Here is a 27,683-nt window from a genome sequence, read left to right as displayed (position 1 = left end):
GATCCCCACGTTATCCCAACACTGGAGCTGGTGTTCTTACTTGCTGAACCACCTGGCCGCCCCTATTCTTCCCTCCTTTGATCAGTCCAGATAACAGTCTGATTCAAGTGTCTAGGAGTTCTCTGCTTTTTTATGGTGGAGTGGCTGTTTAATTATGTATATTTTTTTTTTTGCTTTTTGGAGGGCAATTGGGGTTAAGTGACTTGTCCAAAGTCACACAACTACCATGTTTCCCTGATAATAAGACACTGTCTTATTTTTTTTTTTTTTTGGACAGAAAAACACCAGAGGGCTTATTTTCAGGGGAGGGCTTATTTTAATGAACATTGACAGCAATTTTAATAAACAGGTAAATGTGAACAAAAAAATGTACCTTTATTCAATAATGATCATGTCATCTTCTTCAACAACATCGTCATAAGTGTCCATACCCTGAATTCCATCCTGGATGTCTTGCGCCTCCATTTCCTTCAGAAGAAGTGGACCCAATCTGTCATGTCCAGCAATATAGCTCTCTTTAAATGAATATGTCTTGTCCAGGTAACCTGCTCGTAGTGCCTTGGCGACACAGCTGTCAGTAATTTTATCCCATGACTTCTTCACCCAAGTCACGACTTCTTGCAGACAGGGCTTCACAAAGTTTCCACGCTGATTTCTTTCCATTCTATTTTCAATGTAGTCATTGACTTCCATGCGCAAATGGTCCTTGAATGGCTTCTTTATTGCAATATCAAGGGTCTGGAGATAGGCAGTCATTCCTGCAGGAATCATTACTTGATCTATTCTTCTCTCTGCAAGGAAGTTCTTCATTTCTTTAGCGTGGTGAGTGCTGGCTGAATCCCAGACTATCAGACCTCTTTGGTTACCTCGCATAACAAGTGGCAGCATTAAATCAACCCACTTTCTTATAACGGCTTGTGTACACCAGGCTTTTTCAGTTTCAAGAACGTAAATGCCAGATACACGTTCAATCTTATCTTTCTTGCCCTTACTGATGATTAGAGGTGTGGCTTTCTTTCCATCCAAAGGAATTGCCAAAACACAAGTGACCCGTGCACTTTCATAGCCAGTGGTGGGAATGTAGATTGACGTTGCACCCCTGTGATGAATTGTTGTTTGAGATCCTTGTCCCATAAACACTGCAGTTTCATCCATAGCAATCATATTGCAGGTTTGGTACTTGGAAATGTCGATCCTATCAATAAAGGACTTGAATGCAAGTGCACGTTTAATAACTTCAGCATCTTCCAGCTTAAACAGTATTGTTGATCTTCTTAGGGACAGTTCATACCATTGAAGGAAACCATCCAACCAGTGTTGTGATGCTTTGAATCCTTCTGAGACCATTTCAAACTCTGGTGCCACTGAAAGGGCAAATGCTTGAATATCAGCCCTGCGCACAACCAAGGCCTTTGCTCTCCTGTCAGCAATCCATTCACCAATGAGGATCTCCGAGTCAGGATATAAGGGCTGCCGACCTGATCCAGACCTGCGCTTTTTCCCTTTTCCCTCATCCACCTGTTGATTGAGGTTATTATAATCTGCTCTCCATATTCTGACCATTCGAAGATCCAAAAGTTTTTCTTTACAGAAAACTGCAAGATTCTTGCCATATGACTCCTCTACAATTGCTTTCTTATACTCAACAGTATAGCTCTTCCTTTTTGTACTCATGTCTGGGGGTCAAAACAGACAGAATAATAAAATTATGACCATCAGTCCTTCTTTTCACTCCATCATGCCCCCTGAGTTCTTCTTTTTTCCTCCATCATGCCCTTTTTATCCTCCATCATGCCCCCTCACTCCCGCTTACATACTGGGTTTTTATGTTGTCCTGCCTCAGCTCTCCTCCGCAGCACTGCTCTCAATGGCGCCAGCAAGCAAATCACTGAGGAAGAACAGGAGGACGCGCTCACTGCTGCAGCTCTCATTGGATGCAGCTAGGAGCGCGGCATGCATTTCACCCGGGGGGGGGCGGTGCATACAGAGGGTACCGTAATGTAGCGTGTAGTGCAGGGGATCACCTTCACTACAGTAGCGATCTCAATAGGGCTTATTTTCGGGGGAGGGCTTATTTTAGAGGAATCTTACACAGTAAGGGGAGGGCTTATTTTCGGGATAGGTCTTATTATCGGGGAAACACGGTAGTAAGTGTGTCAAATGTCTGAGGCCAGATTTGAACTCAGCTCCTTCTGACTCCAGGGCCAGTGCTCTATTCACTGCACCACCTAGCCACCCCCAATTATGTAAAATTCTGACTAGTACTGCTCTGTACTTCAAATCTTTCTTTCTGGTCACCTGTAGAATTTTTGCTTTGACCTGGAAGCTCTGGATTTTGGCTATAATATTTTTGGGAATTTTCATTTTGGGGTTTCTTTCAAGTGACTGGCGGATTCTTTCTACTTCTGCTTTACCCTCTGGTTCTAAGAGGTTTGGGTAGTTTTCTTTTACGATTTCTTGAGATACAAAGTCCAAGTTCTTTTCTATTCACTAAGTCTTTTACATTTTTTCTTGATCTTTTTTCCAGGTTAGTTTCTTTTTGCTATGAGTATACCTTAACTTTTTTGTTTTTATAGTCTTTTGATTTCATTTTAACCTATGTTTTGTTTTTTTTGTCTCATGGAGTCATTAGCTTCTATTTGGTCCATTCTAATTTTCAGGGAACTCATTGCTTGGAACAGGTTTTATACATCTTATACCAAGTCATTAATTCCCTTTCTAGTTCTTTCTTCCATAGCTCTTGTTTCTTTTCCATTTTTTTCTCTAGAGCTCTCATTTTATTTATAAAAAAAATTTAAGCTCTTTTTAAGAACGTTTGCTTCATTTCTTCCAGGAATTCTAGTTGAATTTATGGCCAAACTGCATTTTTCTTTCCTTATAGATTTGAATTTGTTATGGATTTGAATCTTGAGTGTTCCTATTACCATAATAGTTTTTTATGGTGGGGTTCTTTGTTTATTTGTTTGCTCGTTATTCAAGCCTGACTTCAGGCTTTATGTTAGGGTTAGGTTCAGTGAACTTCTGGAGGAAATGTCTAGGCTGGTCCTGCTGCTGTGTTGTTGTTGTTTTTTTTTTTTTTTGAGGTATTGAGTTCTGTGTTATTCCAGGATCCTAGGGATAACTCAGACTTGGGATAGCAATAGATTTGTAGGCTTGACCCATTTGGATTTCCAGCACACTGCTACTGTAATCATTTACTATTAGCTACCTGGAATTCTCTGCTGGTTCAGAGTGGCTGAATTTCAGGCCTTTTTTGGTCTAGAATTCCTGCCCTGGTTATTCCACAGGGAAAAAAATAAAACTGTAACAAAACCAATTCTTTCATGTTTATAGCCTTTAAAAAAAAAGAAAGTGAACTAAAGAGTAAAAGAAGACATAAATAGGTACCATCAAAGGATAAAAATTACCTAAGGTTCTAAAAATTTATGGTGGACTTAAATCAGGAGAAAGGAAGGAGAAACAGCTTAATTAATATTTCATGTGCTATTAAATCCCATGAACCTTTATAAGGAAATCAATCTTCTGTGGAAGGAATATCATCAGAGGAAGATGCTCAAACAGGGAAAGGGAAGATGAGAGACAGAGAGGAACTAATAACATACCCCAACCTAGTCTGTAGGAAAACAAAGAAGGGATACAAATTTCATCAGAAGTGGAGATTGTGAAAAAATTAAGATAAAATCAATGGATGGTAGGGACTGGGTTGAGGGGAATAGAAAAATGGGCTTCATCACAGAAAGGAAAAGCAATCTCAGTTAATTAAATGGAGGCAAATGGCATAATTGTCCATATCTCTAATTCCAGAAATCCCTCTGGACAGCTGGGAAGAATTTGGCATGGTACTTTCAAATGCCTCCTACAATGGTTTACACCAAAGAATCATAAAATTCACATGGTAAAATTTTGGTTTATCTCTCAAATTCCAAATTAAATACAATAACAACAAAAAATACCTCGAGTTTCTTTAGTATAGTTGTTGGACAATCCTAAAATTCCAGGGATAAGCCTCAGTTTGCATTCTTTCAGCATTGGGATTCCTCCCTCATAGTGGCTGGCTACTTTCATATACAATTATAGGACTAAAATCAACTAGTTCAGCCAGGTGGTATAGTGGACCTGGAGTAAGGAAGAGTTAAGTTCAAATCCAGCTTCAGAGACTTAATAGGTATGTGACCCTGGGCAAGTCACTTAACATCTGTTTGTCTCAGTTTACTCAACTGCAAAATGGGGATCATAACATCTACTTTCCAAGGTTGTTGTTAGGGTCAAATTAGATAATATTTACAAAGTACTCAGCACAGTGCCTGGCACTTAACAACTACTTATTTCCTTCCTATTCTCATTTCCAAAAAGTAATTCAAAACTAGTTTTGCACAAATATGGTTCTATTTTTTTTTGAAGGAGGGAAGGCAAGGCAATTGGGGTTAAATGACTTGCCCAAGGTCACACAGCTAGTATGTGTCAAGTGTCTGAATCTGGATTTGAACTCTGGTCCTTCTGACTCCAGAGCTGGTGTTCATTGCTTTATTTATTGCTCTATTGCTCATATTCACCTAGCTGCCCCAAATATGGTTCAAAGTGGTGAGAGGCCATTTTTCAGGAGGCCTCCCCTGAAGCAATTGGATGATTGGGACCTTTAGCAATAGGAAGGCCTCAGAACCACCAATGACAGAGTACAACTAGACCTTCTGAATTTGTCCTTTTTTTAATGAGGGGAAAAATTTTCTTTCTCCATTCCAAAAAATTCACTCTAAGCGGCTCTGAAGATAAACTGAACTCTGAAGAGAGCTCCAAACAGAATTTTGAAGAGCCTGAAATGATCAGGTTGAAAAACCCAACAAAGCTGGAAGCCCTAAAACAGTTTGCTGCAAAGGACACAGAGCATATTCACATGACTCGCTTCTTGTTGAACAGACTTAGGCAGTTTACTCTCTAATTTCCTGGGTGCCTCACAGTGAGCAATCACCATTTCTAGAAGCATCACCAAAAGTGCCACCAGAAACATGAAGGCCAATCTGGGCTCACTTTCCTCTGACCTTCAGTCCTCCACTATAATGAGCACATTCAGTTACAATCCTACAAGACTGAATTGTTTTGTGTTGGGCCTGACCCAGGTGAGTCCCTGTTAATTTAGGTTCAATATTGGAATGAAATGGGTCATCCGATAGTTAACAAAGGGTTATTTATTTATTTGTAGCAGGAAAAAGGTAATCTGTAAGAACAGTCTTTGAGAACTTGAGTGAAGCTCCTATCATGGTCCACCAACCAAGTGAAGAGGTTACCCATAAAGAGGGTTAGGGTTGCTCTGGAGACTCCAAAATACCAACACTCTGGGTCCTGCCGAATGAATTCGACTCAAGTCTTCTCAGCCAAAGAAAAGTAAAATTTATTAAAGGTTCACTTGTATTAGACACAGAGTATGTGTTAAGTCATTCTATGGTGCTTTCACTCACATGGAGGGAAGATGGGATCTTATATACAGAAAGTTGTGAGAGGAATCTAGGGGTAGTCTAGAGGAGGAGTTTGGGGAGGGTCTTAAGGAGAAGTCAAATGAGGTCAATGAGTGATTAAGGGTGGTAAATTGCTGGAGGCTATCTGGAGACTACAGCGATGGTGGGCTAGGCCAGTTCAAGGGTGATTGATATTTTGATAGGCTCAAGGGTGGGAAGTAGACGGACAATGGAGGGCTAGGCTAGTAACAGAGGTTTGGGCCAGCCACAATGTAAGGTTTATGGCCTCATGCAAATGCCTCATCAAACAGGAAGATTTAATCAGAGTTCAAGGGGGGTTCCCAGAGCAGGACCAATACCAGTGTTGGTATTATGGGGTCTTGAGCACCCCTAACCCTAAACGTCATCATTTTATGATGACCTCTTCAGCAGTACTGTAAGAGTTCAAAAGGTACATGTGATTATACCACCACTCCTTGGGTGGTTTCCTTATTAATTGTTTCTCTGGATTCAGAGGTCATGGTATGTTCTGGGATATACTTAGGAATTACCAAAAAATACAAACCTGTTGTTTTTAGAAATATCAGAAACCCTTGCCTGGGAGATACAGAAAGCCTTCATTCAAGTAACCCTGTCTTGTTGCCTTCAGAATTTTTTTAGCAGTCTCTCATTTCATCAGAAAATCCTTAATCCCAGATGAAGGACTTCCAGTAGCTAAGAACTCAGACTTAATCTTTTTAGACTCCAGTCCCATTCTTGGACTTTGGATCAGTCAATCAGAGACCCCACGCTGATCTATGGTGGACATTCCATGTACCTCCCAATTTTAATCTCTAAAGGCTAGACTATGAGGCAAGTTAAGGGGATACTTGCCAAATAACTCTGAGATTCAAGGATTCTTATCTTTTGAACCCTAAACCTCCTCCAGACTCCCACATACACAAGTGGGAAGAGAAAACATGCAGAGACTCATGTTCAAACAAGATGTATAGAGGAACATGGAAGATAAAATGGTTAGTTTTGATTACATAAAAGTAAAATGCTCTTGTGCAAACACAGCCAATGAAGTTAAAAAGGAGCCAAGTAACTGGGGGAAAAATCTTTGTAAGCAATCTATCTGATAAAGGTCTCATATCCAAGGCATATAATGAACTGATCTGAATTTTTTTTTTTACTTTTTGGAGGGCAATTGGGGTTAAGTAACTTGCCCAAGGTCACATGGCTAGTTTTTGTGGGTGCATGTGTATTAAGTGTCTGAGGCCAGATCCAAACTCAGGTCCTCCTGGCTCCAGGGCCGACCACTCTACTCACTGCGCCACCTAGCTGCCCCAATTGATTTGAATTTAAGAGCCATTCCCCAATAGATAAATGACCAAAGGATACAAAAAGTCAGATTTCAAAGGAAGGAATTCAAGTAACCAATAACTAATTAAAAATATTTCAATTCACTAATAATTAGAGAAACACAAATTAAATATCTTTGAGGTATTCATGTCCATTAGATTGGCAAAGATGACAAAAGAAGAAAATGCCAAATGCTAGAGAGGAAAACAGATATGTTAATACATTGGTGGTAGAATTAAAAATTGGTCCATATTGGAAAACAGTTTGGAACAATGGGCCAAAAGTCACTAAATTGTGCATACCTTCCAGCAATACTACCACTAAATATATACTTCAAAGAGATCAAAGAAAGAGGAAAACAACTCATATGTCTAAAGATATTTAGAGTGGCTCTATTCATAGTTGCAAAAAACCTGAAGTTAATGGGGTACTTACCGAATGGGGAATGGATAAACAAATTATAGTAGATGAATGTATTACTGACCCATAGCAAATTATGAAATGCATAATTTCAGAGACCTGGATGAACTGATGCAAAATGAAGTAAGCAGAGCCAGGAGTACAATTTATACAATGACAACATTATAAAGAAAAACCACTTTGAAAACACTTTGATCAACAAAATGACAAATCTTGAATCCATAGGATGGAAGATGAAACATACTACCCACCTCTTGAGGAAGAGGTGATAAGACTCAAAATGCAGGCTAAAGTTGACATTGGATATTGTCAACAGAGGAATTTGTTTCACTTAACTATGCATATTTATTATTAAGGTTTTCTTTTTTCTACTTTTTCGGGGTTTAGTTGGTAGAATGGAAGTAGGAGAGAAAATAATGTTTGTTAATTGAAAAAAAATTTCTTAAAGGAAAAAGCATGTAGAAAAGCAAGGTCCAGGGACAAGGTCATTTTATCTTTTACTTGAATAATTGAATTCTGGGTTTCTCATATGCAGATACTGCCAGTCTAAAGCCTCACAGCTTTGTGGAACACCCTTATACTTGTAAATATGACAAATATCCTTTTACTGTTTGGAAAAATTGAATTTATTCTACCATTCTTTCAAGCAAATAGATGAGCCACTTCATGGATCTTCTATACAGAGAGATTGTGGGAAGGATCTAGGGGTGGTCTAGAGGAGGGCTTTGGGGAGGGTCTTGAGGAGGAGTCTAAGGAAGATCTTGATGGAACTGAGGTAAGACTCAGGGAACCAAGAGAATGGGATTTTGATGGGATCAAGGGTGGGAAACAGCTGGAGGTGACCAGACAATCTAGGCTAGTTTAAGGGTAAGAGATTTGGTCATAGATATTTTGATAGGATCAAGGGAGGGCTAGGCTAGCTTAAGAGTAACAGAGATTCACTCCTATTAATAATAGAAGGCTTTTAGCCTAACACCAGATCAAGTGGGAAGATTCAAGGGATTCCCAGAGCCTATACCCCATCATCTCCCCCTCAAACATCTCTACTCAATCTCACAGCTAAATTCCTAGAAAAAGCTTCCTCTATTTTCTGATTTAATAATTACTTCTTAATCTTTTGCATTCTGCCTCACAATCTCATGACTCAAAGGAAATTTCCATCTCCAAGTTTATTAATGATATCCTTCTTTATCTCTCTGTAGCATTGGACACTGTGGACCAACCCCTCCTTCTAGACTCTCTTCTTCCTTTGTTCTCTTTCTTAGTCTCCCTAGTATTGTCATTCTCATCTCACCACTTATTCATGAGTGCAATTCAGGGCTTTGCCCTGGGCTCTTTTCTCTACTTCCTCTGTAATTTCACCAGTTCCCATGGTGAATAGTTCCCAACTATCAGCTCTGTTCAGATAACTCCCAGATCTATATATCTGTCCTATCTCACTGGAACTTCAGCCCTACATTACTTACAACCTTTTAGACACCTCCAAGTAAATGTCTTGGACATATTTCAAAGTCAATATTTTCAGACTTCATTATCTTTCTACTGTAGCCCTTCATTTCCTAAATCCCTAACCATCCTTTCTGTCACCCAGGTTCCCAACCTTGCATTCAACTTTTATTCTCTCTCTTATCCCTCATATCAAATCAGTTGTCAAATCTTGTCAATTTTACCTCCACAATATATTTCATATGGGTTTCCTTCTTTCTACTCACATAGCCACTATCCTAGGTCCTCATTCTCTCTTGCTTGTCCTATTAGAATAGCACATTAATTTTTTTTAACCCCAAGTATCTTTTCTCTTGAATCCTTCACACAGCTGCCAGATCGATACTTCTAAAGTACAGATCTGACCAGGTTACTCCTCTGTTCTAGAAGCTCCACTGGTTATCTCTTGCTTTTAAATAAAAACTCCTGTGTATGACTTTTATAGTTTGTAACAATCTGGTTCCAATCTACCCTTTTGGATTTATTGCACATTCCTTTCTCTCATGATTTCAATCAAACCAAAGTACTTGCTGTTCCTGTAGCCAGCACTCCATCTTCTTTCTCTGTGTCTTTGTATAGGTGATCAGTTCCCTATACCAAGAATTCGCTCTCTCCCCACCTCTGCCTCAACCCAATCTTTAGCTTTCTTTAAAGTTCAGTTAAAATACCTTTTCTTACAAGCAATTCAGCCTTATCACCACTCCCTTCCTGCAGTTAGTTGAGCCAACTATCCTGTAAATTACTTTTCATTTTTTGGAGGTAGTTTCTTTCTCATCTCAGATTAATTATAGAAGGCCTTATATGTAATCACAATGTGTAAAGCAATAGTAAGGGATACCTTACAACCTCAACAATAAATGTGATTAACTCCTTAATCAATTTGAAAGGTTTTGGTTTGGTCATTGAATGAAGGTGAGTGGTACCACACAGGAAAAATCTTGTACTTGGTTGAGAGGAGTCCCATTTCTCTCAAAGAAATAATTCATTGAGGGGTGGAGAACTCTAAAATGCTTTGTGGGAGGCTGGTGAAGATATGGACCAGAGGGCAGAAAGGGATTTTTTAAAGAAAATTCTTCTCCTCACCCTCTAAACTACTTCCTTATCAGCCAAGTCATCCCAGAGACTGAAACAATAGGGAACAAAGCACCTGGGATCACCTACCTCACTTATATGTTCTTCAGGCTATTGCAGCCAACTAGACTTTTCATCATCCTATTGTTACAAACCCCTCAGCTATGAATGGCCTGAGATCTGGGATATGATGGAGGTGCTACCTTCTTTACATGTGGGCTTTTCCCCAGCAACTTCTCTCCCCAGGGACCTTTACCTGAAGAGAATCTGGAAAGGTAAGCCTTTTCTCTTGAAGCTGAAAGCCAAAAGACCAAAGATCAAGTCCTCTACTCCCACACAGGAAGAGCATAGAGTAATAATAAAATAATAATAGCTTTTATATGGCACTTTATGATTTACAAAAGGCTGAACATATTATCTCATTTGTTCAATCTTCCAGCGAGGAGAGTCTTATGCAAATAGCCTTAGAGCCCTCGGTTACACGCTTAGGCTCAGTCGTAGCCCACCCCTATCACATTTATATCCTCAGTTCGTAGTCCAGTGACCGCACACAGCAAGACAATAAATAGAAATGCTTGAAATGAATTAGCGTAGCTAATGAGATCTATCTACAAGAGCTACCTGTTTACTATCCCTGGACAAAGGTTACTGGCTTCAGCCAACAACACCATGAAGATCTTGGGTTATGTTTCAGATAGAAAGGGGCAGGTAATTTTAAGGGAGCGATATAAAACTCATTTACAGAGGAATTTTTTAAAGAGGACCAGCTGTCATCTAGGATGATGAGTGTAGTTGTTTGCCAGAGAGCTGATGGAGAAGGCACAATGCAAGCGGGAAACGTGAGGTGGGAAACAAAATGTCACTTATAATGCATTATACACCAGTCTTTGTTCGCTCTCCCGAAAAATGGAGGCACCTGCTTTTAGGGCAGCATTTTTAGTTTCTCTTGTTTTTTTCTATTGCGTCCAAATTCCTTTGGGTATCTGATTACAGAGGAGTCCCAGGCACGGTCCCCTGAGATTAGATCCCACTAATTTAACCTGACAGCCAGAACGTGCCACTACAAAGTCTGCTTCGTTAGAGACGGCGTCAGCTGCAGCAGATCACGTCTGCTGAGCCGAAGGGGGGGCCGGAAGGCGACGGAGGGCGGCAACCTCTTTTGACGACGATGATTGGCCGAAAACCAAGGTTTGATCTATAGGCGAATTAGCCAATGGTCCTTGAGTAGCTACGCCGTGTTTACGAAGGATCAGCCATTGGAGAGGCAGAAGAACGATTGAGGGCCAATGAGGCCCGGGAGCTGGCGGGAGAAGGGGCGGGGAACTGTGTAAAGGGGCCGGAGCTGAGCTGGAGAAAATTAGTGACACATCCGGCGTTGAAGGAGTAGGTGGTGTGAGTGGCAGGTGAGGAAATGTGTCTTGGGTAGGGTCTGAGAGGGAAGTATAGAGATTCTTGGGGAGAGGTGGAGGCGTCCGCAGCGCAATCGTTGTGGGTTTTTGTTTTTGTTTTTAATCGGAGTGTTGTTCTCGGTTTGCGGATATACCTCACCTGTTCGGCAGGGAGGATTCGGGGAGGTGGGGGGGGGGGGGTTGGAAGACGGAGTTGCGCGTGCGCTGTTGCGTGTGGTAGAAATGGGGAAGGAAGGACGCACCCCCCCCAACGCCCCTCGCCTCGGCCCAGCTTGCGGACTTGATGTCCTTTTCTTTCCACCCACCTCGTGCAGCCTAGGGCCCGATTCGGGGGAGGGGGAGTAATTCCTCTAGGGTCCTCCCTGCTTTACCCCATTTGAGACGGGGTGCGGCCCTCTCGGTTCGTCATAACTGAAAGCGAAACCGGGGGTCCCCTACTGGTCCTTCCGTGGTCGTGGAACCTCCTTGGGGGCGTGTTGTGAGGTCGTGGGGGGAGAGACGGGGATGGCTGTGGGGGTGGGCGTGAGCAGCCACAGTCCTCCACCCCCACCCCCAGCCCCGAGCCTAAGCCTCGTCTCCCGGGTTGGAGCTGCCCTGTCATGGTGGAGGGGCCCGTGATGTCACATCCTCCTCTGTGACACTCAGGCTTCCTTGGTAACTTGGAAGCCCAACTGTAGAGGCGGGAGGTGGGTAATAAATACAAGACCGGGCCCTTGGCCCAGCGACCCGGGGCCCAAAGGGCAGCCCAGCCCCGACCTAACAGAATTGGCTACCTTTGGACAGGTGAGAGGCCCCGACCTGCCCTCGGTTGTGCTTCCCTGGATCATGAGGTCATTGTTTCTAGAAGGTTTAGTGACTGTGCTGGAGGTGTGGCCATAATGGTGGCGTTTCTTTTATCACCCCACAGTGACCCGTTCCCACCCTCCACCGCTTAAAAGCCCTCTGATATCTTCTTCTCTGCAATTGTGTAATTAATTGGGATGTGTAATCCAGCCGGAGAGGTGACTGAGTCACAATCAAGCTTGATTTTGAGATAGAAAATAGATTTTTCTGGTTATTTATTGATATTTTAAAACTTATTACTCATCTTGTGGTTGCCTGATTTGTTAACTATCCCACGAGAAGAAAGGTGGCTCAAGCACCCTTAAGCTAGAAATAGACCTATTTGGAGTCACAGTGGAAAACTTAAGACTTGGGGTCAGAAGACCTGAATACTGTTTAGTACTATGACCTGTTTACCATTTGTAAAATTATAATAACAGTGCCTGCTTCAGAATTATGTTGAGGAAATCACTTCATTAGCTATAAAGAACCATATCAGTGTAAGCTATTTGAACTTTTTAGTCTTTTTAGAGTATTGGGTCTAGAGTCCGAAAGAACTGAGTTTAGAATTGACCTCAGACACTTCTTAGTTGTGTGACCTCTTGTGTAAGTCATTTAATGTCTATTTTCCTTAGTTTCCTCATCTGTAAAATGTGAATATTAGCACCTTTTTCCCAGGGTTGTTATGAGGATCAAATTTGATAATAATTATAAAGTGCTTAGCATAGTGTATGACATAGTTAAGTATAGTATAACTCCTAGCTAATGGTATTATTTTATGAATATTTTGAAATTATTTTGCCATTTTCTTTTGTTGTATACTTTACAGAAGCTCACATTTACAGCTTAATGAGATTCCTTAAATTTTCATTTGATTACATAATGAGTACTTTTCTCACAGCACTGAAGTAGGTAACATAAGAATTATCTTTATTCTATAGAAGAGAAAATTGAGTTTGGGAAGTTCCTACAGACACATCCAGTTTGTAATTCTAGTCATCCTGTGTTTTTCATCCTGTGGTGGAAACATATCAGAGTACCTACTTTCTTTGTCCTTTTTCCTATTGTGGCTGTTTTGCAGCCTTCTTCACTTAAAAGAAGACTAGAAAAAGTGAAGCAGCTTGGTATGATAGAAGGAGCACCAGACACACTAATATACTCCTGGCAGAGCTAGTAATATTTTATATTTAAAAATTAACTAAGCTGGGCCACCCATTTGATCCAGCAAGATCACAAGTCATGTTCCTCATATATACAAAAATATAAATAACCATGGTAACATGGCTTTTAAAACACAGTAGGTAATTTACAATTGGAGAATGACTGGACACATTGTCCCTGAATGTACGTGTAATATAGTACCACAAGAAATGATGATTGAAGAATTCAAAGAAAGTTGGGAAGGGTTGTATGAATTGATGCAAAGCAAAGTAAGCAGAGCCAGGAAAGCAATTTATATAGTGACCACAGTAAGGTAAATTAAAACAGTATTTGAAAGATTTTAGAACTCATCAATGTATGAATTAAGAAGTCTGATGGTAGAACATGGTTCTTGGCTCTGCAAAATGAGGCATACATTTTAGACATAGTCATTGTATTGGTTTTGCTCGATTATTGTACTTTACTCGCAAGGGAAGATTCTTGGGTTGATTTGGAAATGACAGTGATATAAAACATGTGACTTGGAATCAGAAGAGACCAGGGTTCAAATCCCACCTCTGACACTCCCTTGGTGTGTGATCATGAACAAATAAATTGGTTAGTCTTAATTTGTTTATCTGTAGAATTGGGACAGTACTTATTGTTATAAATAAGACAATGTATGGAAAGTGCCTAGCAAACTTTAAAATGCCAGAGCTGGAAGGAAGCTAAATGTTAACTATTAATAAAAGTGAAATGAATTGAAATGTCACAGCTCTTGTTAGCTCTTAGATTTTCCTAAAATTGCTCTCAGGCTTTTTATATAGTTTTATTTATATTCTCATTTATTGATGGGTATACACTTAAAATGTCAAATTATTTTCAAACAGCATTGTTTATTAGCCAAGGGTTAACCTATTGATATCACAGCCTATATCCCTACTATTCCGTGGAAGGAACCTGAAGGGTTTCACTTTATTTCATAAACCACTCAAGGGGATTATTCTACCTCTGGGAAAAACTGTAAGGTGTAGGAAAAATGAGAAGGCTTATTGTGGAGGAGGGGACTGGGAGGGTAGGGGCAGCTCAGTATAGTGGATAGAGAGCTGCTCAGGAAAACCTGTGTTCAAGTGCCACCTGTAATACATACTAGCTTATGATTCTGCATAAGTCACTTAACCCTCATGTGCTCCAGGCAACTGAGATTATAAATTGCAGAGGTGTTGATCTGCTTTGGTGCCTCCCAACACTGATGAAATCTTAGGTCTGTCAATCTGTAAACATTTATTAAGAACCTTTTATATGCCAGTCTTATTGTTTATGATGTGTATTTTAAGATTCCATTTTCAACAGAAATAATTGTTATTTTTCTGAAAAATTTTCTCTAGTTTCACTTTGATAGAGAATATGGTGGAAGTGGGTAAAAGTAAATTTTTTGACAATATTTTAGCCTATTTTCTTGGGTACCTCCCAACCCTGTACCCCCCAGCTTTTCAGTTTTTATGTGCAATGTTTTGTTTATAAATGGGATCAAATACGAAGCACCACACCCAGAAATAACCTTGAGCAAGTTACTTAACCCCAATTGCTTAAAAAAAAAAATACAGAGAAGGGTGAACTAATCCTCTCTCCCCCTTCCCCCCCCCTGTCCTCTCAAGTCTTTAACTAAGCCTTTAGAGCCATTCCAGTGTAAACCAGAACCTTGACTATCCTAAATTGGCTTCCAAGAGTAGGTGTGGATGAGTGGGTGTGGTACCTGCTCTTAGAATCTTCTGAGTACTCTTCTGGCTCTGTGCTTAAAAGAAATCTTGAGTTTAGTTTGCTATTCTTTGGTGGTGCAGTGATTATTGTGGTTGTTATTTGGAAATTCCTTTCTTATTATTATGTACTTTGACAAACATCTTTTGATGTTTACATTACAAACATTTCTCCCATATGAAGAACAGAAAAGGAAGATTGTATGACATATGAAACTGAATTTATTGTTGTAGTTATTGTTAATGGGAATTGGGTTAGTGACTGGGATTACCTGAAAGAATTTATTGAGAAAGATGCCTATTCAACTGAGGTTCCTTCCCCAGAGGCTGTTGGTTTTGGGTCAACCTTAAGGGAACCTGGAGCAATTCCAACTTACTCTTGGTCTGAGAACACCAGCAAAGAACACAGTTCTTGGCCACATTAGTTCCTCTCAAGGGACTTGAGAGTTTATCCAGATATCTAACCTATGATGACCAAGGCCTAAATTGTAGTGGGTTCCTTACTCTGAAGCAGAACTCCACTAGGGTCATCCTAGAAATAAGCCGAACTCTTATGAGATGGCTAGTTAGGTTCTCAACTCTCAGATTCATAGTCATCCTCATTCACACTTTGGTACAGAATATTATGTATCATACAGTCGTAGTAATAAATGGCCTGAAGGAGAAATAGTTATAAAAGGGATGTCTAGTCATCTAGTCCTATACCCTCATTTTACAATTGAGGAAACTGACTATTGTCAGTTATAAGAATGTAAGTCTTTCATAACAGTGTAAAGTTGAATATGCAAATGAGGTCTAGTTTGCCTCTCCTAAAACCAGATCTTTAAAAGGGTCATTATTGGAAACATTTTCAATAAATGTGCAAGTGACTTCATAAAAAATTGATATGGGGCAGTAGGTGGCGTAGTGAACAGAGTCCGGAGTTGAAATCCAACACTTGATGGACTTATTAGCTGTGTGACCTTGGGCAAATCACTTAATCCCAATTGCCTTGCCTTCCCACCTCCAAAAAAAAAAAATTTGATATAAGATTTAATTATAAAAATGAATTCATTAATAAGAAATTGTGAAAAATAAAACTCCAAAACCATATTTTTCACCATGAATTCTGTTCTTTGTAATTTGAGGGCATAGCTCTTACAGTTGCCAGTTCTCTTAATGATAGGTTGTAACAGGGTTTAAGTTGACTGAACTGTCACCTTATCAGTACTTCCCAAATTTATTTTTAATGAAAGTACTTACTAATTTTGTTGGTTTTGGGTATCAGTAAATGTACATACCAGGGCAGTCGCTTTTTCTCTTTAACTGTATCATCAAAGGAAATGTTTCTTTAAAAAAAAAAGCACAATTTGATCTATATAGGTAGTATTGTCAGTATACTTGTCATCATTGAATATTCTTTGAGCATCTACCATAAATGGATGATTTGTTTTTTATGGCACCGTGGCACCTCTTGAGTTCTTTCTATCATTGTATTAGGCATCTGGGATAAGACTAAACAAATTCATTTTTAAAAGACAATCCTATTCATAAAATAATATCAACAGTTTTATTATGAGAGAAGTACTTTATAATCCTTAGAGTAGCCAGTATGCGTCTGAGTAATTATTATTAAGGTTTTACATTGTAAGACAAAAGAGTAGGGAAGGCAAACAGAACAAGTAACAAAGGTTTTAACAAGTCACAAACTGTACTGAGGAAAATGTTTTTCTCCCAAAGCAAAAAATAGACTACATCAATACTTCGCTTAAAATCATGATTTCCTTTCCCTTAATCTCTTGCTTTGTCATCTGGATTTTGCAGCAAAGCAAACCACATGGTTATAGTAGAACTTTAGGAGAGTGTATATATTTGGAATAGTCCCTAACAAATTTCAGGGTTCCTATATCTCATGAAGATGAAGGCATAAAATGAAGTTATAAACATTAGAGAAATTTGGAAGAGTATTTCACTTGAGTCTGGAACCATGCTTTGTTAAAATACAAGGCGTGTAGATTTCCTAATTGTTTGGTGAAATCCTAAAACCAAATCTAATTATTTTTACCAGTGGAAAGACTGCATAGATGTAATGTTGTTGTGCCTTTTACAATATTCTTTGCCTTGTGCTTCTTTCACTACAGATTTTTCTTTTACAAAATATTCTAGAGTTGCTGGGTTTTTGAGACTAATGGTAGATTACTCTTTAGAGCTAGCCTCTCCATAAGAGGTTAGTTGTGCCTGAGGCAAGAGCTGATAGCTGTAAGTGTGAAGTGTGAAAGGGTTGAATTTGAAGAAGTTACTTTGATGGATTGATGAACTTGATAAAATAGTTCTTATTTATTTAAAACTACCCCATAGTGAGTTCCTTTACTATTTCCTCATCTTAAATGTTACTTATTCTTGAATAATCTTGGTTCTTTCAGTCACAAGGCTAAAATCAATCCTTTTCTATTTGGAAGCTTCCCTCTCCCTTCAGTCCCCCTTTTGAGGTGTGAAATAATTTAGTCTTTTTCAACTGAGTTTACATGTTAGTGATCACTAAATATTGAGGAGTCCAGTGTGTTAGTTCCATCTGACAGAGCTTTTAAGAAGAATTGATCTTAAGAGGTATAGTGGTATAGTGGATAGAGAGCTGACCTGAAATCTAGGAAGATCTGCGTAAGTTATTAGTGCTCTAGGCAACTCTCTAAGACTTAAAAGTCACAGACTAGGTACCTGCATTGGTGCCATGAACTCCTTCACCTGAGAATTCCCTATACCAATTAAATCACAGGTCCAGTCCCTATTAGAACAGATTAGGTAACATATTCCACTGCAATTTTAGAGGGAGTCTAGGTATTTCATGGTTATTTATAAGAAGGTCAAACTGAGTTGAAAGTCAAGTAAATCTTATACCAGAGATTGTTTCTGGCCCAAGAAGAAATTCCTGCTGACCCCATTGCTCTTCTTTCCCATGACACTCTTGTGTTACAGGTCTAAGGGATACCCCACAGAAAAGAGCCTGTCAGATACTCCTGGAAAGCTTCAAAGAATGAACTGGGAAGAAAGTTGTTTCCATTATTCCTACAGGTTTCCCTAAATAATGAGATCCAGTTCTATCTTTTTTATTAGAATTTTGATCTTTTTTTCCTTTTTAGAAAGGAAATATATCTTGAAATTAGAAGCAAAAGTAATTTCCCATAAATTAGGAATTTGCATTGAAACTGTAATATGTGGCTTTGAAAGCTGCTTCTGAATCCTTCTAAGTTCTGTCTAGGGATATCATTAGGAGTGTTAATGACACTTTCCAGATGCTGGATTATGCCATCCTGTAAGAGAGCTCCTCAGGGGACTTGCTCATCATGGTTATGGAAGGTTATGGTTAGCTTGCAACAGCCTGCAATAATTGCACCATCTAGATCAAGAAAACCCAGAGTCCCATGACTTAAGAGTTGAGAGCAACAGCATTAGTAGAGTCAGCAGCTGGTAGTATATCCAACTCTCAAGGATTTTGATCAAACAAAAGCATTAAGGTGGGTAGAGATAAAATTAACAGCAAAAAGGAGGGGGAGAATGGGAAAATGCTTACTATGTGCCATGCACAAGAACAGTGTTGACTTGTGACATGGAGTCAGTCCTAGGAAGAACTAATGTGGCGAATGAGTGCATCTTTCCTTTTTGCTTCAGAAACCTTTTATTAAGGGAAACATTGGTCCAAAACTTTGCAGTTTTTCAAAACTAGTTGCCTTAAATTTTATTTGTGGTTGTCCTAGGTGTTGATCAGAATATGTATGAAGCATATAGTTGCCTTAGAAACAATGGGTCTGAGTGTTTTTTACTTAAGAGAGATACTGATTTTAAAACTGAAAGGAGCCTTAGAGGTCATCTAGATTAATAACCTTATTTTATAGAAGAGGAAGTTGGGGCCTAGAGAGGTTAAAAGACTTGTTCAAGGTCACATAAGTAGAAAGGGATTTGTTGGAGCTGAGATTGGAACCCAAGCCTTATGACTCCAAACCAGTACTTTTTCCTCTGCCTTAGATTGCATACATCATGAAGCTGAGGCATATTTAGGAGACTGATGCAGTACAAAAAGAACTATTCATTACTATGGTATAGATTTGGCAATGTATACTTGAGGGTTGAATATGCACAGATTGTGTAGGGAAAGTGTCCTTAAAGCTGAAAAGCCTTCATGGAATTAAAGATCCTAGGGTATGTTTTTTACTGCAGTAAGGGTAAGTCCTGATGTCCTGGAAATATTCCAGTCAGTAATTATGTTTTCTTCCTAAGTGCCTTAGGATGGTTTCATTTTGGAGGAGCGCCTTGTGGATTTTTCTTCCTGTGATGTGTTTTTAATTGTTCATATTGGAGTTGGGAAATAGTCGCACCTTCAAGGTGACTGACTTTATTTGAAATCTTTTATATACAAATGCTAAAAATGTATATGTAACATACTAAAATGATGAAAATTTGTAAGTACATACTAAGTACTAATTCATTGCCCAGTTCTGTGGTTGCCGTTCTTTTGAGTCCTTCAGGTTCACTATATTCTTCCCTTTTAATAAAACTCCAGTTTTCTAGCACCTGTAAATAAAATGGCAGTAACATTTTATGTTCCAGGAATTAACTCTGGGCCCCTTTAACTAGATCACTAACAGAATTTCTTGGAACAATTTATTGGTCTTTTGAAAAGGCAATGGATTGTACTCCTTTGATAAAACGTTAAGTGATTCATCTATGTCTTATGTGTAAAAACTTAACCTTTTGTCTTTTGCTACCTCTCTCTTGGATCTACAGAGTGAAGGCTGTGTCCCACAGACTCCGGCACCATGAACATGTTTGATCGGAAGATCAACTTTGATGCGCTCTTAAAATTTTCCCACATGTAAGTGTTTTGACCTTGATGCTTTATTCTTTGGCTTAGTTAGCTGCCCTATGCATAGCTAATAAACAGACTAATAAATCTTTTCTGGAATCAAAGAACCCAGACTCCTAACATTGTTGCATAATCATTAGAATGTCTTTCAACTATTTTAGCTTCTAGTGCCCCCATCTTTTATATATCAGGTGTTTATATCAGATTTTCAGGTGTTTTGTTTGGCCTTAGTAGCTCTTTTGAATTGGCTATTATCCTTTTTTTTTTTTTTTTTTTGCTTTTTGGAGGGGGGAAGGCAGGGCAATTGGGGTCAATATATTGTGTTTTCCTTGTAGCAGCTCAAAATACTTGTATTATAACTTTTAGAACATGGGGAAATTTTATGTGTGGGGGAAGTGGACCAATTTTTCAAGGCTTTCCCTCCTTTTTGATTTATTAATTCAAGAATGACCTGAGTTCCTAGAGTGACAACTGTTTTTTTCATTATCATGTAGCACACCTTCTACACAGCAGCACCTGAAGAAGGTCTATGCCAGTTTTGCTCTCTGCATGTTTGTGGCAGCCGCAGGGGCCTATGTCCATGTGGTCACCCATTTCATTCAGGTAAGAACAGTTGATTGTAGAAGTCAAGGAACTTTCTCAATGCAGTGACTCAGGCTGTTCAGCCCTCATCCTTATCAGTAGCTAGGGTTATGAACTTCACCAGTCATCAAATACAGGACAGTTAAGGGATAGTGGGATAGTATGGCAACTATTTTGCGTGTATACAAAAACCAGAATGTCTTGACTCGTTAGCAAAGAATAGTCTACTGCTGACATATTAAGATAGCTACTTGCTGGTATAGAGACATAATATTACAGGCATGATTCTCCTAAACATGTCTTTTTGTTCTGTTCCTTTTTTCTCCCATCTGTACTTCCTCTGCCTAAAACATCATGTGGTGAAGTAACAGGACATTTGAGTTGTAGATACTGGGTGATTCTGATGATTTCATGACCCAAGTATACCTTGATTCTCAGTTATGATAGTCAGCAGATCTGAGTAGGGAATTTCATTTATCTGTACTAGAGGAGAGTTGTAGGATGATGAAGCACTGAAAATAGTGCTCAGAGAAAATCACATAGGGTACAAGTCAGGTGGTGCAGTGGAAAGAATACAGGATTTAAAATTAGGAGGCCTACCTTAGAATCCAGACCCTTATCTGAGTCTGTATTCCTCATCTGTAAAATGAGGATAACTTCCTATCTAACGAGGATTATAGAAATGGCATAAGACTTCTATATGTGAATTGTAATTAATAATGAACCTGCCGTAACTTAAGTTCTTTGTTAGGAAAATGCAAGTAATAAGATGTCTTGCTATAAGTGAGCAGGAATTCCCAGGTTGTCAGGAGTTTTGTGAAAAATGTCCCATAAATGCTTTTTGTGTTCCAGGAATAGGACAAGTTTTCAGGGCAAGGTTCATGATTAGCTTCACCATGGGGAGAGCCAGTGGAGGCTAGGGACAGAGAGAAGGGCAGCTAGTATAGGCTCTTCCTACTTGGGTATTTTATTACAAGAAAATAATGAGCATTTGGACTCAGTGGAGTCTTTTGTAAAGAAACTCTTATCCTTCAAGTACTTAACTGTTTGTTTGACTTTGACAGGCTGGCTTGCTTTCAGCCTTGGGTTCTTTGGGATTGATGATATGGCTGATGGCAACACCACACAGTCATGAAACTGAACAGAAGAGACTGGGCCTTCTGGCTGGATTTGCTTTCCTTACAGGTAAGTGAAGTGACTGAATTCATCCTAAGAGAGGATGTATTTTTGATATTCCTTTAAAATGTGAAAGTGCTGTGAGCTGTGTTTATTCTGTTCCTATTTCCTTTTTCCTAAGAGAAACATGGAGTTGAAAGAGCCCCAGATTTGAATTAGTCCTGAGTTTCACTCCTTGCTTCTACTTCTTAATAGTATGTAATTGTAGGCAAATTAGTTAACCTTTCTGAGTTTGTGAACTTATTCACAAAATGGGGCCAATTATAGCTATTTTGTAGGATTTTTTTGGAAGATCAAATGAGATAAGAGAAAGCATTTTTTAACTGTAAAATTATATATTAATGAGAGTTACCCTGTCTGACACTTAGTCCACCTTATTATGATCCCTATTAGACTTTTAAAGACTTATAATTAGATTTTTTAAATCCTCCCACCTGTTAATATTTTTTGCTGCCTCTCTCCCTTTGTTGTACATTGTAGCTCTTAGTTGTGTGGAGGTAAATCTGTGTCTAATCATATCATCCCCCAACTACATTGTTAACATAAAAACCTAACCAAGGGAGAATGGGAGGAAAAAAGGTAGACTTATTTAGGTCAGCTGTCTGATTTCTTTAAGGAACCATGTATATGTTTGTTTACATATATCCTACTGGGAATTGACCCTGAGGGTTAGAGGCACCTTTTCAATGAGGCACCTTTTCAATGACCGAAGGTTAATATTGGATTATGGGATATTTTTTATTTTTTTAGGAGTTGGTTTGGGCCCTGCCCTGGACTTATGCATTGCCATCAACCCCAGGTAAATGACCTTAGAGTTTTTAATCTGTTAGCCTTTATATGACCACTACCAGTCTGGCCACCCTCAATCTCACCCTTTTCTTTTGTAGCATCATTCCCACTTCCTTCCTTGGCACAGCAATGATTTTCAGCTGCTTCACCTTGAGCGCACTCTATGCTAGGCGTCGAAGCTACCTGTTCCTAGGAGGTAAGGAAGCCCTAAAAAGTTGGGAGGTTTTTCCTTGCTCTGTATTGAGACCTCACTAAGACAACTTTTCTCCTCCCTCCCCCCCCCTTCACTTGTTAAGGATCTTTAATATGGTTTGATTCAGAGGCTGCCTTCACTGTTCTTGGGAAAAAGAAGGGATAATAGAATCTAATAGGATGTTCAGGCTTTTCTCAAAAGTAGCTTTTTATCACCTGTTGTAGGTATTTTGATGTCAGCCATGAGCCTGATGCTGTTTTCCTCTCTTGGGAACCTGTTCTTTGGATCTTTTTGGCTTTTCCAGGTATGAATTAACTGAATATTATCATTTTGACTTTGAACTGAAAAGCTTTAGGACTAATATAATGTTTGTTAGTTTATTCTCCAGTAAACCGGACTAATAGTCTTTTCAGGCATAATCCCTGTAAAACACTCTTTTAGAGCAGGGAGTACTATTTTTTTTTGTACTCTTCTTAGTGCCTAACATAATGCCTGGGACATGACTATAGGCATTTAAGTGTTTAATTTTAGTTGACCTAAATCTTTATGAGGTGACTCTACACTTATACCACCAGTGTAATTCCCTCTAAGTTAAATATCTCTAGAGAGTCAAAGATTCATTGAGTGCTAGCACTGTAAGAATCTTAGATGTCGGTGAGCTGTTCTTTTATTCCAGTGATCCAATTAAGTTTACAGAATTATGTCCCAAAAAGACCATAATCTACTTTGAAGTTTTCAGTGCCCCCTAATGTTGGCATTAGTTTTATTAGTTATTGTTGAGACCTTCAAAAGGTCTAAAGCCATAAATAAGTCTACCATGCTCTAGGGAAAGCTTCAGTAGCACATATATTAGGTAAAAAGTCTCCCGAATTCTTTCCCTTTTTTAAAGGTGTCTTTAGTTCAGCACATGTTGATTGCATGGTAACCATATTCCCATTCCTTTTCCATTAGGCAAATCTGTATGTGGGACTGGTGGTCATGTGTGGCTTTGTCCTTTTTGATACTCAACTCATAATTGAAAAAGCTGAGAATGGAGATAAGGACTACATCTGGTAAGTGTGAGGACATTATTAGGTTGATTTGTCATTTTAGTTAGTATGCAAGTGGGAAAGGTATGATTGACATTCAATTCTTATATCCCTTCCCTTCCAATAAGAGGATTGTGGACTCTTTGGGTGGCTGTGAATCTAACCTGATGTTCTTCTGGATTAGAATAGGTCAGACCCTCAAAGTAGCACTTAGCTTTTCAGTGCTGACTTAGGTCTGGATAATTAGCATGGGGCAAGCCTTGTGTATTCACAGCTTTCGGTCATTCTTTGGACATGCCAGAATATTAGTTGACTGATAGAGCATCTTAGAAACTGAGGCCTATAAGGAGAAAGGGTTCTAGATTGCTTTATTGTGTGGCCTTTGGGGCTAAGCAGAATAGTGTATTGACTTCTTGGCCTGGTTTTTCTTTCTCTCAGGCACTGTGTTGACCTCTTCCTGGACTTTGTCACCCTCTTCCGAAAACTCATGATGATCCTAGCAATGAACGAAAAGGTAAGTCAGCTCTGTTGTCCGTCTCTGAAGACAGAATGTCCTTCTAATGAGGCATCACCCTACTTACATCTTGAAAACCTTTAATTTGAAAGCATTCATTATGGGCCTGTGGGTAATGCTGGGAGATGATACTGTATTATGGTATGGGGAATGAACCAGATGGTATAAAGGAGGTGTTTTTTTTTTTTTTTAATTTTTAAATTTTATTTACTTAATTTTAAATTTTAATTTACTTAAAAAAGGAAGCGTTTTCTAATAATGATGACCTGAAGTCTGAACAGTTATGCACATTTCAGTAGCAGGAAGTGAAAGTTTCAGACATGAAAAAATGTAATGTTTATGAATATAGTTATTCCTCAGAAAATGGGTTAGCGGGCTTTGCTAGTGACTAGGAATAAATATTGGACCAGCCCATACAAACTTGCTATCAGTCAACAGACTTTATATTGAATATATTATGAAAATATGGCAATGGAGTAGATGAGGCAAGTGAAGGAATGACTTTTTTTTTTACTTTTTGGAGGGCAATTTGGGGTTAAGTGACTTGCCCAAGGTCACACGGCTAATTTTTTTTGTGTTAAATGTCTGAGACCAGATCCAAATCCAGGGCCGGTGCTCTATTCACTACACCACCTAGCCGCCCCAGGAATGACTTCTTAATTGTCTGTTCTGTCTAGTATTCTGGTTAATGAGACTCAGTTGAACAAGCCATGGGAGGTTAAAGGCCTTGTTCTACAGCTGAGCTCTTACAGAAGGAGCATGACCAAGAAGCTCAGATTTTTATCAGTAATCAGTCCTGCTTTGATGACCTCATGCTCAGGGCACAGCTGTCCTGTTGCCTGTCCTTCTTGGAGGACAAGTTCATGTCCTTTGCTTTGGATTGAGCCATTTTCTCTGAACTAAAACACTGCCCACACCTGTGTTAGAAAATCGGATATGTCTGATTTTTTAAAAATAAATTTAAACTAGAGTTATGGCTATTAAGGGTTTTTTCTGATTGAAACACTGAGCAAACAGGTGGAGTACCAGTTGGTGGTTATCTTGAACCTCCTTGAGCATCTGTGAATTAGGTGCAGTGGGGGGCGGGGGAGGGGGGGGGGGGGGGGAGAAGCGGTTGATAGCTTCTGTGTAAGGCCTGAGAGAGTGTAGTTTGAGTTGACTCTGTGATTCTCTCCTTTTAGGACAAGAAGAAAGAGAAGAAGTAAGACAACTGTTCAGCCTTCCTGTCTTTGGCTCCCTTCCCTCATCCTCCCATTTCCTCTTTGCACACATTACAGGTGGCGTGTTCTGTGATAATGAAAAGCATCAGAAAAGCTTTTGTACTTTGTGGTTTTCTCTGTTTTGAGTTTTTTTAATCAGAAAACTGATTAGCAGATTCTAATTTGGAGTTTGGCTTCATGTTCCCTGGGATTCCATATCTCTCCTTTGTCCTTCCGGCCATCAGTCCCTGGTACGTGAAGAGTAATTGCAACCAAGCAGAAGGAAAGAGTTCCAAGAGTCTTCTTGATGGCAGTACTTTATTGGTGGATTTGAAATTTTTCCTTGCAAAGCCTCCTTTTCACGCTTAGCTGTTTTTTGGGTTTAATAACCTTTCCTGTGGGTGGGAGATAAAAGTCATTGTGTGTTTTAGCAAGTTGAATGGAAACTTCGCTGGAGAATAGAGATTTCTGAAACCCATAGCTCCCGTGTTTAGTTCTGTTTGGACTTGAGCTTCTGCCAGTTCCTTAAGAGATTTGCAAACAAAGTAAACTGGTCTTTCTACTTTAGGAGCTTTGTGGAAGGCTTTTGTACCATCTCTGAGCCTTGTTGAGTCAACTGCCACTCTGGCAGACACATATCTTGCCCCTTATTCTAAAGAAATCCTGGTTGATGGATGTTCCTTTAACTCCTTGTCCATGTTGTCCATGATTCAGGGAACCTGTCCCCTCGGATCCATTAGAGTTAGGAGAGTTTTCAGCATGTGTATAAATATTAGTTTCATGGCACAATTGCAATTCCTAAAAGAAACCTTATGCATGTTAAATGGGATAATGTTGAATTCTCTGAACTTCCCCGGTCTTCCTCTCAGAAGTGTAACTCAATCTTAGTTATTACCAAGTAACCCTCTCTGAGTTGACTGTCATTAGAATGCCCAAAGAATCTTGGAGTTGGGCTCTGGAAGGGCTGACATCTGTGGTGAGCTTTGTGGAGTTGTTTCTAACGGAACTTGCCAGTACACCTCTGAACAGCTCTGTGGGCTAGAGGATGGTAGAACCATCCTCCATCCAGAGGCCCTTTGACTCACCTGGGTAAGAGCTGCTGTGACGGCTTTGAGAGGGAGAGTTCATAGTTCCATACCATCTGGTCCATTCCCCAGCTGAATATCTGTAAGCAGTGCTAAGGCAGTGTCTTGAGTCAGCAAGTAAATTTTTGGCAGATGATTTTCTAGCTCCTGTTCTGTTGGCTGTTTTACAGAAATTCAGCTCTGGGGTGGTAGCCTTTTTTCATGCAGGCATTGCTTACCTGATCAAACATAAAAATGGCCCTTATCCCTGTGCCACCTTACCGTGTTTGTGAGTGTGTGGAGGATACTAATAGAGACCACCATGCCAGTGTCCACATTTTCAACCAGTCAGCTGGCATACAATGAAGGTGGCATCCCCAATGACCATGGCTCTAAGAATAGTTGTGAGGCGGTGCTCCAGGAAGGATGGAATTACTTTAAGGCTTATTGCCAGTAGCCATCTGTTTTTTGGCTCTCCCTTCCCCTTGACAGCACTGCTGCTGCTGTTATGAGCTTGGTCTCCTGCAGCATACTACTGCTTTGTTTTGGGAGGACCCACAGGAAGACCCTGTGGCATTCAGGATAACTGTCTCCTCTGGGTAGTTGACCCTTGATTGAGTGGTTGCCTCTGATCCCAGGGTATTGGACCTAGGTAGGACTATTTCTCCTTGTTGTATCGCCCCAGCAGCCTTTTGTCCGTGTATTTGATGTTGCTCTACCCTTGCTAAGAATTTGACTGTGTTAATATCTCCTGAAGCCAAATTCCACCTTTTGTGCTTTTTGCTTGGGATAAAAGTTTTTCTTTAGAAACAGTGCCAAGAATGACAAGAAAAAAAATTCTACTTTTAAAGAGAATGCCTAACAGGTTTTTAATACAGTAATCACTGTAACTATCACTTTCTTTTCTAGTTTCTTGGTTTTCAGCTCAGGCTGCATTCTATAACTCATACTGTGAAGACAAAGGTGTTTTTGATTCAGAAATATATAAAATCTACGAAGTCTTAATTTGTAAAAAATAAAGAAAAAAATCCTCATTCTTTCTTGGTGCCTTGTGTATATTTGAGATTTGAGGTAATTGTTTACCAACTCTTTCCTAGCAAGGTGCTAGGCTCTTGTGTCTTGTTGGCCTGGTAGCCTTCAGGCATGTGCAGTCAAGAAAGAATTTTTCCCTCTGGGAGAAATTTCTTACTTCCCTTTGTCATGAAACCAAGTTCACCACAGCACACAAGAGCAAAGGGACCCTCAGAAGACTGACAGCTTTTATAGGCAGGTTTCTCCTTTTTTGATAGATTTCAGATAAATTCTTCATTGTTGTTAGCTGACATTTTAATTTTTACTCTAGATCTCTAATAGGTCATTGGTGTAGGAAACTTTGCCGTTGCATAATGCATCTGCTTTGCAGC

At 39.5% G+C, this 27,683-nt stretch overlaps 1 protein-coding gene across 1 annotated transcript; it reads left to right on the top strand.

Moving 5' to 3' along the window:
• The first annotated feature begins 11,022 nt into the window (after window positions 1–11,022).
• Window positions 11,023–27,317, top strand: TMBIM6 (transmembrane BAX inhibitor motif containing 6). Its single transcript, XM_069092597.1, has 10 exons — window positions 11,023–11,173; window positions 19,657–19,744; window positions 20,230–20,338; window positions 21,382–21,502; window positions 22,244–22,292; window positions 22,381–22,478; window positions 22,700–22,779; window positions 23,427–23,527; window positions 23,942–24,017; window positions 25,199–27,317. Exons 2-10 carry the CDS (start codon window positions 19,689–19,691, stop codon window positions 25,220–25,222), a joined length of 714 nt encoding a protein of 237 aa, XP_068948698.1. The 5' UTR covers window positions 11,023–11,173; window positions 19,657–19,688; the 3' UTR covers window positions 25,223–27,317.
• The last annotated feature ends 366 nt before the right edge of the window (window positions 27,318–27,683 follow it).

The sequence above is a fragment of the Petaurus breviceps genome, unplaced genomic scaffold (genome assembly GCF_028583685.1).
Source record: "Petaurus breviceps papuanus isolate PSGF00001 unplaced genomic scaffold, PetGlider_PUasm1.0 191, whole genome shotgun sequence".
Taxonomy (NCBI): Eukaryota; Metazoa; Chordata; class Mammalia; order Diprotodontia; family Petauridae; genus Petaurus; species Petaurus breviceps.
Note: the sequence above shows the minus strand (reverse complement) of the source record. Positions and strands in the feature narration are given on the sequence as shown.